The sequence below is a fragment of the Topomyia yanbarensis genome, chromosome 1 (genome assembly GCF_030247195.1).
Source record: "Topomyia yanbarensis strain Yona2022 chromosome 1, ASM3024719v1, whole genome shotgun sequence".
Classification (NCBI taxonomy): domain Eukaryota; kingdom Metazoa; phylum Arthropoda; class Insecta; order Diptera; family Culicidae; genus Topomyia; species Topomyia yanbarensis.
In genome coordinates, this window is record NC_080670.1 from 160,158,328 (window position 1) to 160,176,833 (window position 18,506).

Genomic DNA, 18,506 nt, shown 5'->3' on the forward strand with positions numbered 1-18,506 from the left:
TCCATTTGGGCCACCTTTCAAGAAATTGTATCTTTTGTACTTGACCTTTGTATTAAATCTGGAGTCAATCAGCCAGACATGTGGCATAGATGAAGAATTAAACAACTTTTCAATATTCTTTCCTTCAGTACAACCATCAAAAGTAATTATAATTTTAAATTGCAATTTGAAGTTATCTAAATAAGAACAATTTGAAATAGTGTTACTTTCGTTAATTCTCTGCTGGCAATCTTATGCATTGGTTTTAATAATTATTAAAACCATTTTTTCCATTAAATTTTTCGATTCCAGAATATGAAACATACTCAGTATTTCAAAGCTTGAACTATTTTGTTTTGTAACGTCAAATTTTATTCAAAGACCAGGAAATCTTTGGTAGAGATTTTTTTCTTGCTGTGAAACACAAAACAAAAATATGAAATCCGAAAAGTTGTCCAATTGCAGACCGTCGAATAAAAAACTTCGTCGTACATACTTGTTTCGGCTTGAGATTTTTACTAAAACAAATCAAATATGATTTTTTCATCGACTCGCAAGCTCATCAGGCTATTACCAATCTTTTATATTTTCTGTGAGATAATGAAAATGAAGTAAAAGCTGTTGCTGTTCTATTATAGAATAACTTACAGTAAGAGAACTGAGTAGAAAGAAAAATAGAATTAAGGTAGCGTATTGTTCAATATAACTTAAATAATTCTTCCATAAGTTTTAGTAATTTGTTTGTTTCTGTGCACGCAGTTTTTTCAAAGCACGGCATAATATATTTTCTATGAGATTAAACATTTTTAGTATCGCTCAATAACGCCGTTTTTCAGAGAAGTCTGTCAGAACCGATATCGATTGAAGTCGTGTTGAGAGTTCGAAAATTTCCATAATCCAGTTTCATCCTATTAGAAATATTGTGTCGATATCGTTTGAAGGTTAGGACGATACAGATTTTTTTTTGTGTAACTGGACACACTTCGCCAAAAGTGATGGCGTGTATACCCGAGCAGAAGAAAATAACTGCGGAATACTAAATTTAGGTATCAATACCTACGACTGTTTACCACAATATGGTAATAATGAGCTCTACATAAGAGGTAAAATACCAAAAAATAACACATACATGTTCTACAAATAACTATTTGATAATGAAACGAGTTATTATAATACCTGAATAATAATAAAACATTTTTCAACCTTCCAGTAACAAAATTCACTCTATAGAGGTATTCAATAAGGTATTGTTTTGATATTTGTAAAAATCACTAGAATACATTAATAACACTAAAATAAAGTATTATACCTCATTGAGGTATTAAGCAGGTATTGAAAAATATTTCTTCAATACCTGCTTACTACCTCCATGAGGTATAATAATCAATTAATACTAAGTTTTGGTATGAATGCCAAAAAATAGTATGCTCGGGTTATTGCCCAGTTATTTTCTCCTGGTCGGGTATGTATACGGACGACGGAAAAATTAATCGTCCATCTAAACGATCTAGCGCTTGTTACTTCAAGTAACAGAATTAATTTCGAGGTGAACATGATGAAATTTTCATAGCCTGCTTCCTTAAAACCGAACTTAAAACAATACATTTATTCTCCAAAACTGTCATAAACCGTTTCTAAGAAGAAAGAGGGCCACCATACTCATGAAGTGTTTTCAACCTTGATCTTGATCACTCTACCGCAGATATTTAACATACATTTAGGCTCTTAATAAACACCTGTTTAAGCACCTATAACTGCTATTTCGAGAAAAGCGAGTTTAAATATTTGAAAGCCGATTTTCTGTTTTTTCTATATTTTGCTGAGATCTGAACAGGACATTTGTTGGCCAAAATATTTCGCTGAAAATCAGCTTTGCTGATATATCAACTTCTTGATTTGCTGACTACAAGGCCTGGCGGATTGAAAGTGTATAACGTTTCACAGTTCAGTTAAGAGTGTTATTACGATTACACAAATAAAAGAACAGAAATAGTTTTGAAAATGAATATTTGTTTACACTTCTTAAATCATAAATTGATGATGCATATAAATTATTTCTTTTTGCTCTACTTGGGGGTACCTGTGCTTAAGGCCAATTTGGGTAAGCTTCTCAATATTTTAGTTTAATTTATTTTATTTTAAATATACATTAAAAAACTCAAAAGCCGTTTTTTCGGCAACAATTGAGTGCGAGTGAAAGCCAAAACTCTAAACTATCTAAATGCAAGTTAAATGAAGTGGCATATAAACAAATTAATAGTGTCACTCACGTAAATTAATGCAATATACCAGTGTTAACTATTTTAATGCCACAGTCGAGACAACTGTCTCTCGGATTCAACGATCATATCGATAAACGTTGACGAGCTCATCAACAATAAAATAAAAACTGTAAGTATTGAAGCAATTTGATTACAGTGCCAGATTTGTGTAACTTTTTTTTATAAAGTGCAATATTTATATTCAAAATACTTGGCAACGCTGGCTATAATATTCGACAAAGACGTTTGCTGCCTCGGCTAACCTTGTTGATGTTATCAATACACAATTATGCACATGATGTAGCTTTATATTAGATTACTGTTTGAGTTTTAGTGCTACATTTCACAGCATAGAGGGCGCAAATACCAACTTTTAAATAAAGAGATATAATATAGACATTTTAAGAATAATTAATGGAATTGGTCTGTTCTACAACTTTGCAGAAGACACCTAATTTCTTTTTCATTCTGGTGAAAAGTTGGCGTTGGCGCCCTTACACGTTGAAATGCAGAAATAAATTTTTTTAATCACTTTTATCATGTACTTACATTCTTCCAAACATACTATTTAGTTTAACCCAACCATTATTTCGTAAAAATCTAATTCGTGGTAATCGACTACTGATTTTCCGCCATGTGCTGTTGAGCCCTACACAAACTGACTCATACATAACATCATTAAAAGTTTAATAACTTCTCTCAAGGAAGTTTGATTGATTTGCAGTCTTCAACAAAGTTTTAGGCAATAAAATTATCTTACTTATTTTCATTTGCACTGATGCATACAGCTAGCAGTGAAGATGCGGGATAGGGGAGTTACAAACTTCAAACACGTTGGTGCAATACCTAGACTTTTCGATTTAGCTCAAATTTTGAGCAAACATTCCAGGTGGGACTACGACTCGACCCAGAGGTTATTAGCAGTGGATAATCAACACAGTAGTAGACAGGAGTGATTGCTAATTTTACCGATAGCTGTACCGGATCTTCTTCTCAGAACAAGAAGAGTAGGTAGACTGGTTTAATTCATTTTATCCAAATTCATTTCATTCTTTCTGTTTTGTTTATTGTTTATTATTTATTCACTCTATTCATTTGACAATCGAACCAGTATTAGCCTGGTCTCTAGTTGAGTGCGTATTTCTAATAAATTCTGTAAAACAATAAATGGGTATTGGAGTAGGAAATGACTCCTTTGACTGGTAGAGGGATTAAATCGGATTTTTCAGTAAATTAAAGTGCATGTAATTATATTACTTGTTAGGATTTCCCAAAAAATAATCACCTCTCGAATGACAGTTCGTCGCTGTTGTGCTATCTTATGATAAACGCCATTTTGGAGTAAACTGAGTTGGGTATGCCACATTACTTGTTTGAAAAATCTCTACAAAGTGGCGTTTTCAGAATTTTGAAATTCTACTTGGTTACTTAGATATAGCGAGAAACATGATGAGAAATGTATCTGTATCTGTATCTAGGGATTTGCTCAAGTTATATTGAAGTTTTAGATATTTTTATGTGTAAAAATATCTGAGGAACACAATGGCATAATAATTTTCAAAAGAAAAATACGTGTATTGGGAGAAAAACGCAGTTTTAGCTTTAAACAAGGAAATATTGCCTATTTGGCAACACTGTAACCAAAAATAACTATTTTTTTTTCTAGATTCTCTGACTCATTTCATTCAAAATGCATCCAACCGATTGTTTATGGACCAAATTAAACAAAAGATAAGAATTAAAGTTCATAATTGGTGATTTTTTTCTATGGAAAATTTTTCATGCACGATTATGACACGTCATTCAAATTTTTACATCAATACACACCTATGACACGTGTGAGTGCGACTTTTTTTTACATCCATAGTAAAAACTCGCAACATAGTCAACCGATCTTCGTAATATTTGAGAGATTACTGCAGAATAGATAGAAGCATCAATTGTCTTCTTTGGATTGTTTATACCATGTATAAGTTTCAAGATATTCAATCTCAAACTTTAAAAATTATTTTTCTCGAAATGTGCTAAATGGCGCTTGTCATAAGATAGCACAACAGCGACGAGATAGATATATTTGAAGCAATTTTGTTGTAGAAGAAATCTGGTTTCTAAAAAATCATCCAGAAGTTCCGCTGCGAGGGTTGTGAAAAATGCCCAGTTTTGAGGAAAACTGGCGTATAAAAAACAGTTTTTGCATCTTTTACAAGGTCCACAATTTTCGAAATATTTTTTGTTCTACGGATCTAATAATAAATTGTACTTAAGATTTTAAAAGATTAATATCACTGATACAAATTTTGGCGATTTTTTTAGCTTTTTTTTAAGAAAATTAACACAATCAAATATCCCAATGTTTTTCCTCAAAACCTAAGATATGCATTGAAAAGTACTGCTCATTACTAAGATTTAGGTGAAAAAATATTAAGATTTGGTCGGGGGGCTGAGATATAGCATTTTCAGTAAAGCAAATTTCAAAATTTGCCAACTCTATTTTTGATTAATATCACAACCCCAAACTTCACCAGTGAGGGATTCCATGAGAAAGTGGCTGACCATAAAATATGACCATCATCGATTCAAACAGAACTTCGCAGTTGTGTTCGGTTTATGACTCTACAATTTCCACTGGCAATTGGAAAAAATATTTTGACACAAGTACAATTTTTTAAAAGGGTGTAAAAGCTTTTTTTTTACAAAAAAGTTATGTTAAAAAATTCAATTACAATCCAACTAACAATTTAAGTTTTATAGCATACTTTAAGTGCAATATAGGTTTTGAATGCGACTTAGAAAGTGTCATAAAACCGTAAATGTTACGAATGAAAAAGCACATTTTGTGATTTTGTATCTATTATCAGTCAAAATTTAAAGAGAATTTAAATGTAATTGCATTATGGAGAAACTTCCAGTGAAAAAGTTTTCTACCGATAACGTTAAACATGTTTTTCAAATTATGAAAATGACTTACAAAATTATAATTTTATTATAAAATATGATTCAAAATGCAATTAAAATCTTACAAAACATGATTGTTTTGAACATATTTAGAATTTTGATTCAACAAAAAACAATTTTCAACTCAATGAACTCTCAACAATAAAATGCTTATCATTTCAAACATGAAAAGAAATTTGTTGATAGTTTTCCTAACAACATCTTTTAAGATATTTTTATAATTACTACTATTTTCGGTCAAAAATTTAATTCTTTTTATTGAATATGATTTTGAATCTCATTATCAAAATGCCCATGATGAGAAAATTCCAATATGTAGCAGTTTCGATATATTTAAAATTTTGCTTCAACAAAAACAATTATTTTGTTTTAGTACGATCTTTTTATAAGTTATTGGCGTTTCTCCATCAAGAATAATAGATTTTTCAAAAAGTACGTAAAATTTTCGGCGATTTTCCTTTTGACCGCCTTGTCAAAAGGAAAGTTACAGAAAATTGTATGTGCATTTTGAAAAAACCTATTGTTCACGAAGAACTTATGAAAAGGTCGTAATAAAACAAAAATAGCTGTTTTTTGTTTAAATAAATTAAACCAATGCATTTTCGATTTTTTTTTGTTTCCAGCATTTTGATTTGAAATGGTTATCGGAATCATATTCAATAAGAAAATAGTATTTTTGACAGCAAATAGTATGAATTGTTAAAGTATGTTAAAATGGTTGTTAGGAAAACCTTTTTGTCGCTGAAAGGAGACTGAATGAAATTGTTTTTCGTTTTTGAAATTATAAACATTTGATTGTTGATAGTTCATGAGGGATCAACGCGATTAACTTACAAAAAGGGCATAACTTCACGGAACAGTTCACAACTAAATTACAGATATCTTGAATACTACCACATTTAGAAAAAGTTGAATTAAAAACACTTTGATTTGAAATGAAAATTATAGTTTTGTTTGACAATTTGTATGAAATTTAAGAATATCTTTACAGTTACTTTTAAGTTTTTTTTATTGATAGTTTCTCCGTAACATTTATAATGTATCTTTTTTCTTTTGCTTTTATTGACAAATGATATAAAAATATTTTTTCGCATAGTTTTCATTCTCTGTAGCTTTTTCTCAGACAGGTTTGCTGTATAAAATGCGGCAATCGAAGAGTAATTTTTTGACAACGTTGCATGCACAAACTTCTACGTTCTACGTACTTCTCAAAAACTGCTTTCGAGCCAAAACGATCTCAATAACTGGTGCTTTTTTAAGCTTATCTAACTAGCATTAAGTTGGTGTTAGTTACTAATGTGGAGAATCCGAAACATTAAAAAAAATTAGTTTGCTATCGTTTTTAGATTGATATTTTTCGGTGATTATATTAAAAACTCTTTTTACTGTTTACGTTTCAGCTTACTCATTTTTAATTTCAGGCATCTTCAGAAATTCAACTCCATTCGCCTCTTGCTATCGCTGGGGGAAACAAATTTAAACTCAGTTGTCCGTGTAAAATTTTCATCAGAGTTGAAAATGGTCTGTCAGGATTTTAATCATTTTCGGTGGAATCTCCCTGGTATTCCAGGCAATTAGACGCAACCATTATTGAGCATCTTCCACATACGACAATCAGTCACTCCCGCTCCGGATTCCAGAAGCAAATCTGTTCGTACGAGGTCAGCGCTGGTGTGTTACATCCAAATCATATCGCCGCATACCAAATTCGGCTGGCAGTCCAGAAGATTTGTCGTTATTTTCCTCGGTATTTAAAAATACCCAGATGTGTCAGTTCTCCATCGAGGTAAATATGTTCTCAAGAAACAACTCTACTATGAACTTATTTGACTTCATTACGTGGTTGCATGAGACAGTAGAGTATGCAAAGGTGATTAGAAATACCATTTGAACTGTCTCACGGTATTAAGCGGGATAATTTTCTACTCTGAAAAAAGAATCTGGGGAGTCGAAATAAGCCAACTCTTCCTAGAAATCAAGCTAACCAACAATCGTTGACACCAAGAATTGACTGGTGTGCAATAAGTATTGCACGACATTGGCTAAAGACAAACAGTTCGTAGAGTTAAGCTACGATTCGAAATAGGCTTTTAAATTGTGTCGCAAATCCCTATGCACCTTAAGGGACTGCCCTGATCTCACTAGAACCAAATACTCAATGACAGTAATACAGTGTCTCCACGTGGCGCTAGATGGAACAAGGTGAAGTGAAAATCGGGCAATCAACCCCGGTGGAATGTTTGGTAGGGAAGGGGGAGAAAGAGAAGAGTGTCTGTTCTCCATGTTACGAGCGGCTCCAAAAAGTGTTTGTCCTGGAACGGGTGGCTGACTAAGAAATGAGATGCCTCCTCAGCTATATCCAAGATGGCAACCCCATAATGAGGCTAAGTATCATAACCCTGGTAATGCGACACGCCGAATAAAAAAACAAACAACCCCAAAAATGCAAATTAAGATACAGGATGCAACAATCGGTAAAGGACACGAAAACTTATGAAGGGTGCAATAACATGTATTTCATTATATTATTTTATTGTATTTAAAAATTGTATTCGGCTCAGTAAAGCTACCGCGATGAACTGTGTGAAAGAAATGAACAAGAAAAAATGAGCTTATCGAACTACTTCTAGGCTTTTCCATGCTGTACACTGTACTTATCACAGCTAATAGTGGCCCAAAAATCCGCACTCAGTCATGTGCAGAGCATATATATTTAGTCAATAATTGTCATTAACTGACATCAATTAGCTGTGATTTTAAAATGTAAAGCTAGCGTACGTAACTGCGTCAATTCAAGAATCCAGCCTGTAAGCGTTCAACGGTGAACAGTTCGAAATACCCAGTCCGTTTGAATGGTTTCGATGTGATTAGCGTTAATGACAACATTTTATGAAGCAGTTATGTACAACTGATCCCCGAAAGCAGTTAGATTGTCCCAGCCAGCATGATTTCCAGCGCTTGATGAGAGCACAGAAGTATATAAAATTGAATCGACCGTGTAAGCGCTCAAAAAAAAAAAACGAATCATTTACATCACTTACATTGCTAGGGGATGTTTTACGAGTGAAAAATCAATCAAATTAACTTCGGTTGAGCAAATAAATTGCCTATCCCCGTCATGAATCGTGCATTGAAGTGTTGGAAAATGTTTAACATTCGTCTCAAAATTTAGCTTTAGGGGGGAAGAAACTTCGACCCCGTTGGTGTTTCCTTCAACACGTCACAAGCACAACCAGACACGCCACTTCCAGAATGGAGTCTCATCTTATCATACTCGAAAAAATGTCACATGTGAGATGAGGCGGCTTCGGTCTGAAGCCTACGCAGATATCCCGCAGCGGAAAAAGTTTTGCCGACTGTGTAATGAGATCATTTCATCCCGCACGCGTCGTCACGTGAGTAGAGGGGGAAGGTGTGCGTATATTTTGAGTTGTAGGCATTCCACATTCAACCGTGCGCATTTAAAATTCTAAATCTCAACCTGTGGAATGGATGCTATTTCCGTTGGGAAATGAGTTTAATGGTGCAGGAGTTTGGGGGTACACACTTTACTGCAGAGAAAGGTTGGTGTTGTTTAGCTAGGATTTATTCGTTGTTCAGCTACCAAGCGAATTGCTAAAAACAACAGTTGTTTATTGCCATATACCGTATGACTACTTTCATGCTCATCTCGGGGGAAATTTTATGCCTGCAATATTACATGTATGGGGTCGAACCTGTATGCGAAATCCTTCGCGTACTCAACAATGCAAACTGAATTTATAAATAAAATAACAATCTGCGCATTAAACAAAAAAAAAGAATTTTTACCATCACTGAAACATCAGACAAATTCCCATGAAACAGGCAATTTATAAAATTTCAGAAGACGCAGTTAAAGGTGTGATAAATAAATAACATCCCACCTGATCCGTATCACGGGCGCACATGGCGTTCGTCATAAATTGCGGTCATAGATTTTTGGATAAACTCGCCTGTATACAATCTGATGGGAATACAACTAGGTGTTTCTGTTTTACATTGTTCGCCGAATGGCAAGTAGATTTTTTTTATTGGCCAATGGAAAACGGAATACGGTGATAACGCTGCTATAACAATGGGTCTGGTAATGGGCCACGGTAATATATATAGCACCTTGGTAATAAATAAGTTACCTGTGAATTATGTTTTTTCCCCGCTACATGGCCATATCAAGGTTTAAAGTGCAAATCAGGTATCGGATTGACCAACCTGATGTAATCTGCAGTATTTTCTTTCGTAATCAATTCATCACTAAAGTACATACCGATAGATCCCCTCCGTAAAATGGGTGTATAACAAAGGTTTCGTTCCCGACATGTATCACCCCGCTGACGCCGTTGCAGGTGTGGAAGGCGGCACTAGCTCCCGGGTAGTCCTTGACGGTTCCGTGGTAGTAGCAGTGTTCGATTTCCTGAAAGATGAGAGAGGCATAGAGGTGGATTTTAGTCAAATGTTAGTTTATTACGGGAATAAGAAAATGAATTACGAAGCTATTGAAAAAATCCTGTTAAAATTGGATGAATCATCAAACACTTTTAGCTATGACAAAACTTTATGATTGCAATTAACTTTTCTGGAAATACTCTTGTAGGAGTACAAACTTTTTTATAGATGCTATGTCTTTTATGGATACCAGAACAAATCTAAATTAAATTGAGCAGATGTTCACGCGAGTTCCAGATATTTACGCAATTTTCATAAAACCACAGAGAACAGACATCCATGATCGAACAAAAATATTATTAAAAAAACGTGTGTAAACATTTGAATTAATATACGATAAACACCAGCGCCGCCACACTAACCTATCCCAACTATCCGTCAAATCCGTTCCGGAACCGGTTCGAAATCCTGAATGGATTCAGTATGGAATCTTGCTCAAAGAAAACAACCGATACCGTCTATATCGGTTGATGCATTTGAGCTGGAAGTCCGAACCGGTTCCGGACTAGTTTGACTGGGTAGAGGAATAACTGCTGTCAATTCAGTCGAACTCAGCCACAAAAAACATGACAGTAGCGCACCTGGTTTGGATATCCCAACTACCTTCGAAACCGTTAGAGATTTTACACAAGTTGAATGCTGAAGATGGACGTCTGTTCTCTGTGATAAAACTGTCGGGACTGTTCCACCTAATTCGGGACGTCTAAATATTGGTCGCAATGGTTTGACTTCCATAAAGAAAATAAAACTCTTATGAAACTCTTAGCAGAGACAGACCCCTATCAGGAAATTTCTTCAAAAATAACACTCACTCCATCTTTTGTACACCGCTAAAAACCGTCATTTGTAACTAGTTCACCCGTTTTGCTCTGGAACAATTAGGTTTGTTCTAGTACCAGGAGAAACTGGAAGTACTTCGGAGCAAACAGACAGAAAACCGTTCCTGTATTCTCTTCTCTTCTGTGTTCTTCTTCTTGTAGCAAACCGGAGTAAAAATGATAAAGTATTTTTTGCTCCTGTTTACTTCGGATCAACTTCCGTGTACTAGAACAAACCTATTTTTTTACTTGTGATCTGTCCCCCGGTTCCATTTTTGCATTGAGACATGTGACATTTAATATACTCACACTGAAATCTCGCATTTTTGTGCTACCAATTTCACCTTACGCTCAGAAGTGGTTTGTTTGTTTCCCAATTCGTCGCGTAAACAAGTTGTTTGTCTCCCGATTCAAACGTCAAAACGGCACAATGCCAACGCAGCTCGATAGATCCATAGCCTTTTCTGCAGTTCATGCACCTTCACGTCACATGATACAAACACTAGATTGAAGCTTGGTGGAAATATTCAACAAAGACGGCAATAGCAAATGGGACATTGCAAGATGACGTCATATGAGTAAACATTCTTGGAAAAATGACAATTCAGCGAGCTTGTTTACATAATGTTAGAATTCGAACCAAGTTTCTTGTAATGGGTGGAATCAAAAATTTTCTAAGACCGTGTAAATAAGCTCTCTGATCGGTCAGAAAAGTGAGGTTAAACATTATCATTCAATGTTCTATGGAATTGTTTTCAGCCAAGAAACTGCATTAGTGTTCGTGAGACCGGTTGACAAGAGCTGAATATGCGACTCCTATCCCCAGTGATGCCAGATTTACAGACATGTCTGTATTTTACAGACTTTTGACAGTCTCTTACAGCCATGCTGCCAGATCCAGACATCCGTAGACTTGATAGCCGATAACGGTCTTTGATCTTTCTCCGTAGTAGTATGAAGAAGGGAATGAAGTTATTGAATGTTGCTCTATAACTAACAATTATTTTAGGAATGATTGAATTATTTTTCTATTAGCACAGATTAATTTACTGGATGTTGATCGAACTCCTGGTCTCTGCAACAGTCAAAATTTATCTTCTCAATGTCGAGGAAATCGTTCAGGTCCGTACCTAACATACAAGCTCCAGCACTCGGACGTAGCTGATAAGCCGGAAACAATATCGTTGCATTGATTGCATTCCTCCATAAGCTCTTCTAGCATTAGATAACAGGTCACAGTTTTCGTAGCGGATGATACTCAATTCCGAAGATATGGACAAATAATTGCAGTCGATATCGAAGAGCGAAACGTCGATTTCGTGAATAGTTTGAGGCGCAATTGCTTTTGCGCGGAGCTCAAAGAGTTCGGGATTATCATTATCAGGACGAATCGGATAAGCTCGAGGAACTCCAAGCTCTGGGTGTCGCTCAACAGATTCGAACTCCATTATCTATTTGTGCCAAGCAGCGTGATGTGCGCACTCAGGCATGCGCCAACTGCAATACCAACATCAAGCGGGCCTGTCGTGTCTCTATTTGTACCAGATGTACTGCAGCATCACGGCCGTATGCATCAGATTCGACTTACTGCATTGCCCACCTGGAATCCAACAGCGGAACGACGGTCATACCTCATCGAAGAGTGAAGTGACCGGAGCACCTTTATTAGCTAGTACGAGATCTACCAGTCCTAGAGTTCGTGAAAACGTACATTTACGCTAAATCGTCGTTTTCCGCGGAGTTAGGCGATTGGTGCCTTCTCGTAACAGATCCGTCAAAGGATCGACGGCAGATGACCCTTATTCTGGTGTTCGTCTCTTCGCCAAATTCGGCATCCGAACGGGGCACCATACTGCAACTCGTTTTGATCCGCTTGTCTACCTGCATCTTGATAACTTGACGCTAGTGCGATCTTAGAAGCCTACTTGCACTAGCCAGCCCTTTAATTCGCTAAAAAGAACATCCAAGACAATCGTGCTCAGGGGACTTTCTGAAGCATGCGTCGCACTGTTCGCTGCAAGAACGACCACAGACGATTCCTGTCTTCGACAAATCTCGGTATCCGGACGAGAATCGATACCTATGTCCCAGATCATCGATCAACACCGATACGACTTGAGCCTTCGCAGCAAGGTGATGCAGCAACAATCTTTAACGAGAAAATCAGAAGTCCTCCAACACCAAACGTCGAGAGACTCAAGACGATGGTGAATTTAGCGTTGACAGTGAAGAATCTAGTTGCGACGGTTCGTGCCTGCGAAGTTGTTGGTTTTCCTGTTAACGCATCTCTCCGATATCAGCCGCCCTACAGCAGCATTGGACATGATTTGCTCGTTGTATCTCTGCCTTGAATCTTGCAGACTCCAGTAGACGGCTGTGTACTGTAGCGGGATATGTAAGCACAGAGGTGGTTTCGCCAAGTCATGATCAACGACGTCGAAAATTCAAGAAGGACGTCTTCCTGAACTAGTTACCAAGCTTACCAGAACCGAATGGGATCCTGTTAAAAAACCAGTGCTTGGTATGTAAGAGTAACTGTTCGATTGTTGCATAATGTAGTAGATTGAAAGGCTTCAACGTCGGGTTAAATGGGCCACAGTACAGGAGTGCAAGCTATGTCACAAGTGTCGTCGGAAACAAAACGGCTCACTTAAACAGCAGAAACACTGTGGAATGAATGGGGATGCGCGTACCAACACCATCCTCCACTTCACATTTCGGAGAGCTGAAACGCTATGCGGTCGACGTCAAAGTCTACGGTGTTTCGCTCTGTTCGGATTAGCAGTACGTGGTGACATCAAATAGATGTTTCACCAAGGGCGACGGCGAGATGAGGATCAGCATTGTTAGTGCTTTATTTGGAAAACAGAAACCAGATTGAGCTCAGCATTTGTGTCGCCAGGTAGGTACTTTCGGTGTGTGTGTGTGTGTGTTTGCCGAACGCTGCACTATATGTCAAGAACAGCAATACAAAACTTATCGAACTAGGTCATGTTGATGACATGCTTATGAGCACAGAAACGAAAGAAGAAGCCACAAGGCTGCCCCAAAACGTAAAGACGATCCATGTGCGAGCTGGGTTTGAAATTCACAATTTGAAATTCAACTCTACGGAGCGGGACCAATGGCTTTACTTCCCTTCCGAAGGAAGACCCAGCCACAGATTTTTCATCTTAGAAAATCTCAACGTCCTCGACTGGCATAGACTCCCGGTCAACTGTGGCGAGTGGTAGTCACGGCTTACCATTCAACCACCGGCGCTGTCATTGTGCATCTATTGATGTTTCTTAAGATTCTCCTGTAAGAAATTTGGAGAGCGTCGGTGAGCTGGAATGATGATATTGAAGTTGCTCATTTCGAGAAGTGGGTTGGCAAAAGTCGCTAAGATGGGATTGATACCAGTTCCTCGATGTTTTCGAGCATTAGCAACCATAAAAACTGAAGTGGAGAAGCCAGCGAAATTGGTTTTACGGTCATTTATCTTCGACTCTGCGAAGGGGACGTGATCTGGTGAGTACGGGTAGAAGCAAAAACGCAAGTATCGCCGTGAAATTTCTGTATATCCCAAAGTTCGAACTACAAGCGGTCCCAAAGCTCGATATTCGATAAGTGGATACAACACTGGCGTTTCTTTCCATCACGATAAACAAGAGATACTTCTAGAAATACTCCAAGGAGGTATTCATCTGTTTAAGATCCGAACATCGACGATACCGACAGTTCGTAACATCAGTAATCGACGGATATAAACGAGTGGTGATATATTCCAACGAAACTTTGCCGATGAAGGAACAAAATGGACATGTGACTTATGTACAGACAGTGGTTAGTTTCATAAAATAGATTTGCTCCACCATGATGACTACACTTGACCCAAGTTCCCCAGCCTTAAACAATCTATAACAGAGCTTCGCTCTTACCAGCAGCTTCATGCAGCGATTGAAGACAAGCTCATTCATGCTCCAAATGACTCCCACTTCTACGACGTACGGTGCTTGTAGTTCGATACGTCAACAACTTACAGTGATTACCTCGGCGGGAATGACGTTTCACTGAACCGCTGATATAGGAAGAGCTTACTAAAGCGCAGAAATACATATTCCGGCAAGTTCAGTTAGATGAGATCGCTACGTTAGCTGCGGATCACACTATGAGAGTGGTGCGCAGGCAAAGGTCATCAGAAACAACCCGCTCTTTCGAGGCTTCTTGGATGAGGATGGGGTGCTCGCGTCCGTGGTCGACCACAAGTATGTGTATTCGTCCACGCGACAATCGTCAACGAAGTATTGCAACGCTACTGTATTCCTCAGATGAAAACAACCTACTATGCGATCCTGATATATTGTCACCAGTGGAAGGATGATCAGGCAAAACCAATACCTCCAGTTACGGCTGATCTTGAACAGTCACATCTGGCCGCCGTTAGCCGTGCGTTCAGCTACATGGGTGGTTATTTTAGTCCGATAATGGTCCGATAATCGACCATACTCTGACCACCGACACTTGTGTAATTTGGAATTCGGACCGTCATGGCTAGGAGGGGATAGACAGTTATCATCTACAGCGATCGCGGGACAAATTTTTAAGCTACGATTAAAGTAGCAATCAATTAGTTCGACCATGACAGACAGGCGAGTGTGTGATAGGAGTAGCATGGGATCGACTTATCCGCAACGTAAAACTGAATTTACCCAAGCTACAACCCAGTAGTCTACCGATGAAATCCTGCGAAACGCGTTGGTTGAGGTAGAAAACAACATCGTCAACTCGCGAACAATCGCATCTCTTCGGGCTGTTAAACGGGCTTGTGGATCCGATATAACTCAAAAAGCAGTTGCATGCTAATCCGGTCCGAAACAGGAGGGCTCGTCGCAGTCGTTGCAATCAGGGCTTTACGAGAATTCTGTCCCATTTTGGGTACCGACATAAATTTTTTTTAGATATAGATTATATCTAACCTAGAGCTGGAACTTGACGGGAATCAAACTCATCGACATCGTCTCTAGAAATCCATCCCGTAATAACGGGAGTTAAATGATAGACTCATCAGTAGAATGACGTTGTGAGCTAACCAGGAATCAGTAGCGTCTGGCCCAAATGAAGCTAACCAAAGGTTAGCTCAAATGGAGCTAACCAAAGGTTTCAAATGGGTAGGGTCAATTTGAAGCGATAGCAAACTCATATACGGTAAATATAATGATTGTGTAGGCTTTGAAAGCTTTCCGTTTGTTCAGTTATGTGTGTTAACAAATTCTCTATTCATTACTTTGTAGCGACATCGAGCAGGATACGGTAGGAGATCTACCATGGATTACGCCATGGAAGGTCTCGTAGTACGAGTGGGACAAATCTCTTTTGCACCCGTTCAATCCGTAAGTGCCATATAAGCTGATGTGGATGAAATCAAAGATAAAATGCGGATCTTTGAAATCCCTTCCGATTTTAGAAATGAAGCCGATTTGTCGGGTTGCTTTAGAGATTAAAACTGAGCGATGCTGATTGAATGTTAGCCTCGTATCCAACAAAACGCCGAGGTCGCTGACATAATCAACTCTAGTAAACCTTTGTTCATCGATTCGGTAATCGTAACGAATCAGACTGAACATGCGGTGGAAAATTTTTAACTTGGCATTTTGCAATGGTAATAATTAGCCAGTTTCTACGACACCAGCTAAAAATGTATTCCGAAGCTCTTGAATACGGATGCATTCTTCGATAAATCTGACTACGAGGTACAATTTCAAATCATCAGTGTAAACCAGTTTGCACTCTACACCAAGCAGCAAAGCAACATCGTTGAAGAATGTTACGAAAAGAAGGGGTCTCATGTTGCTGCCTTGAGGGACTCCAGATTTGTTCGTAAATTGAGAAGAAACACAAGAGCCAAGCTGCGCATGTCAGTCAGTGAGCCATTTAACGAAATTCGGTGATCAATTAATTCAATTCGGTGGTCAATTGGGTCGAATGCAGCTTTTGTGTCCGTATACACTGAATCAATTTGTGCCTTCTCTTCCTTCTGCGTGATGCAAGATGATGTGAAATCTAGAAGATTTGTGCTTACAGATCGTCCGGACATAAACCCATGTTGATCGGTGGAAATGCAACGTTTTGAGCGCGAGAGAATGAAAGTGCTTACCACAATTTCGAATATCTTGGATTCTGTAGACAGGCTAGTGTTGAGCATAGCCAACTAACGAATCCAAAAGTTCAGTGTGTAATACTACGTTCACACTACGAGTTAAAACGTGTTTTAACGCTATCTTGACGACGTTTTTCTTGTTATCAATTATTATAACATGTTTTAACTCTGTAGTGTGAATATAGTGTAAGGTACAAAAACGCCATTATGTGGATTAAAAATATAATTTTGTATTGCTAATTGAGCTTAATGTCATGGGTCTTTTCCCTCACTTTATGGGGCAGAAAAATTTTAATACGGGACTTAAAAATTGAGCCCCAGGTCAGCTGCGTATAAGACAAAACTTTTACCAACTACGTTATACCGCTATCTTGTGTGTGACAGAAACGAATCGGTTACAATCAGCAATCGGAAGAGCTGTTGAAACCCATCATAATACACATGCAAAACGAACATCAGTCAACACATTTTCCTAACAAACGCTTGCGTCCCATTGTTGTTGCGTTGATCCTAATGTTCGGTTGCCTACGGCGAGACGAGACTGTTTTAAATCGCAGACCCCCCCCCCCCCCCTCCTCGAACGGCAGCAACAAATATTTTCTCCGTTTCTGTGATATCTGTAAGAGCAAACCGACGACTCAAGCGTGTGATGGGAAAGTGCACTCTGCATTCCGAAACCGAAATGTACATGGGCTCCTTACTGCACCAACGGACCGGCTTCATCCACCAATTGAAATTGTTCCTGGTTAGCGAGAGCTACGATGTAATCGTTCCCAGCATTAAAACCGGCACCCGGCGACGACGACGACGTTCCTACTTTGAATAGACGATCCTCGAAAAATCTGATCTAAAATTCACCCTAGTTAGCCCGTAGGTAGGGCGGGGGAAGCCGGCATCCTAATTCCCAAATCGGTCACGAAGTAAAGTAAATGTGAGCGCATTTGCTGGTGGAGTTATGGTCTACATTAGAAGAGTCTGGAAGCTTGCAGTTGCTGGTGCAATTTCCAGTTGATACGAGTGGAGGGGAGGGCACATACTTGTGCGCACATGGTGATACAAACAACAGCAACGGGGACAGGTACTTGAACCGAACCAACAGCCCGACTGGCGAATGGAGCTCTGCACCTGTCTGAGCAATCAGGAGCCATATAGATTAGGAGTCTATGCCTCGTTTCTCTATGTGTGTGTGTATAAGTCCGTATAGTTGTTCGTGTACCTGTCCGTTTTCCTTAGCATGGAGGCAACATTTACATCTTGTTGCTCGGAGCGATGATAGATTATGTAAATATTTTAAACTGCATGCCATTTTAACTCGTCGCACACAATTTATTAGTATGCCGAGGATTGCAATTTTCATCGGGTTCGGGTGTGGTTTTCAGCAAGTGGTGTCCGTTTCGGCGATAAAATGTAATCTCCTAATAAGAGGGCATCACCGAAGATTACAACGGACTTTCAGAAATGGAAATAGCTCGGAAAATTTAAAACCCATTGCGCCATCAGTGACGCTGGGGAACGAGGGGGGTGTATTTTTTCGGTCGAAAACATTCATGGTTTCATGGTTCGAAGGCGGCTGAATCCTGTTAGTAAAGAAAGGAAGTCTACCTAACCAAATATATCTTATTCATGGCTTCAGGGAATGGATTATGAGCGTAAACCAACATACACCCCACATCAAAAAGAAGCAATGCAGTAATACTTGAAGAATAGAGTGAACAGCAATGATCCCATATAGTTAAATTGTAGGACTCCTTATTCATTGTGGAACTGAGAGGGAACAAGATGCACCAAGGTGGAAAACTTTAGTCTATCTGATCTAAGGTTGCTTTTAAATCGATATACTCTGGCTCACTTCAAGCGTTTGAAAATGGATGTGAATTGAAATTTGCACCC

General features: G+C 38.3%; 1 protein-coding gene across 13 annotated transcripts in view; it reads right to left on the bottom strand.

Moving 5' to 3' along the window:
- The window catches only part of LOC131679280 (disintegrin and metalloproteinase domain-containing protein 33), a 1,109,813-nt gene that overhangs the window by 272,769 nt on the left and 818,538 nt on the right, over positions 1–18,506 (bottom strand). For all 13 annotated transcript variants that reach the window (XM_058960010.1, XM_058959995.1, XM_058960002.1 and 10 more), the window contains exon 8: positions 9,481–9,627. In XM_058960010.1, coding sequence (XP_058815993.1) covers positions 9,481–9,627 — 147 coding nt within the window. The remainder of the gene's footprint in view (positions 1–9,480; positions 9,628–18,506) is intronic.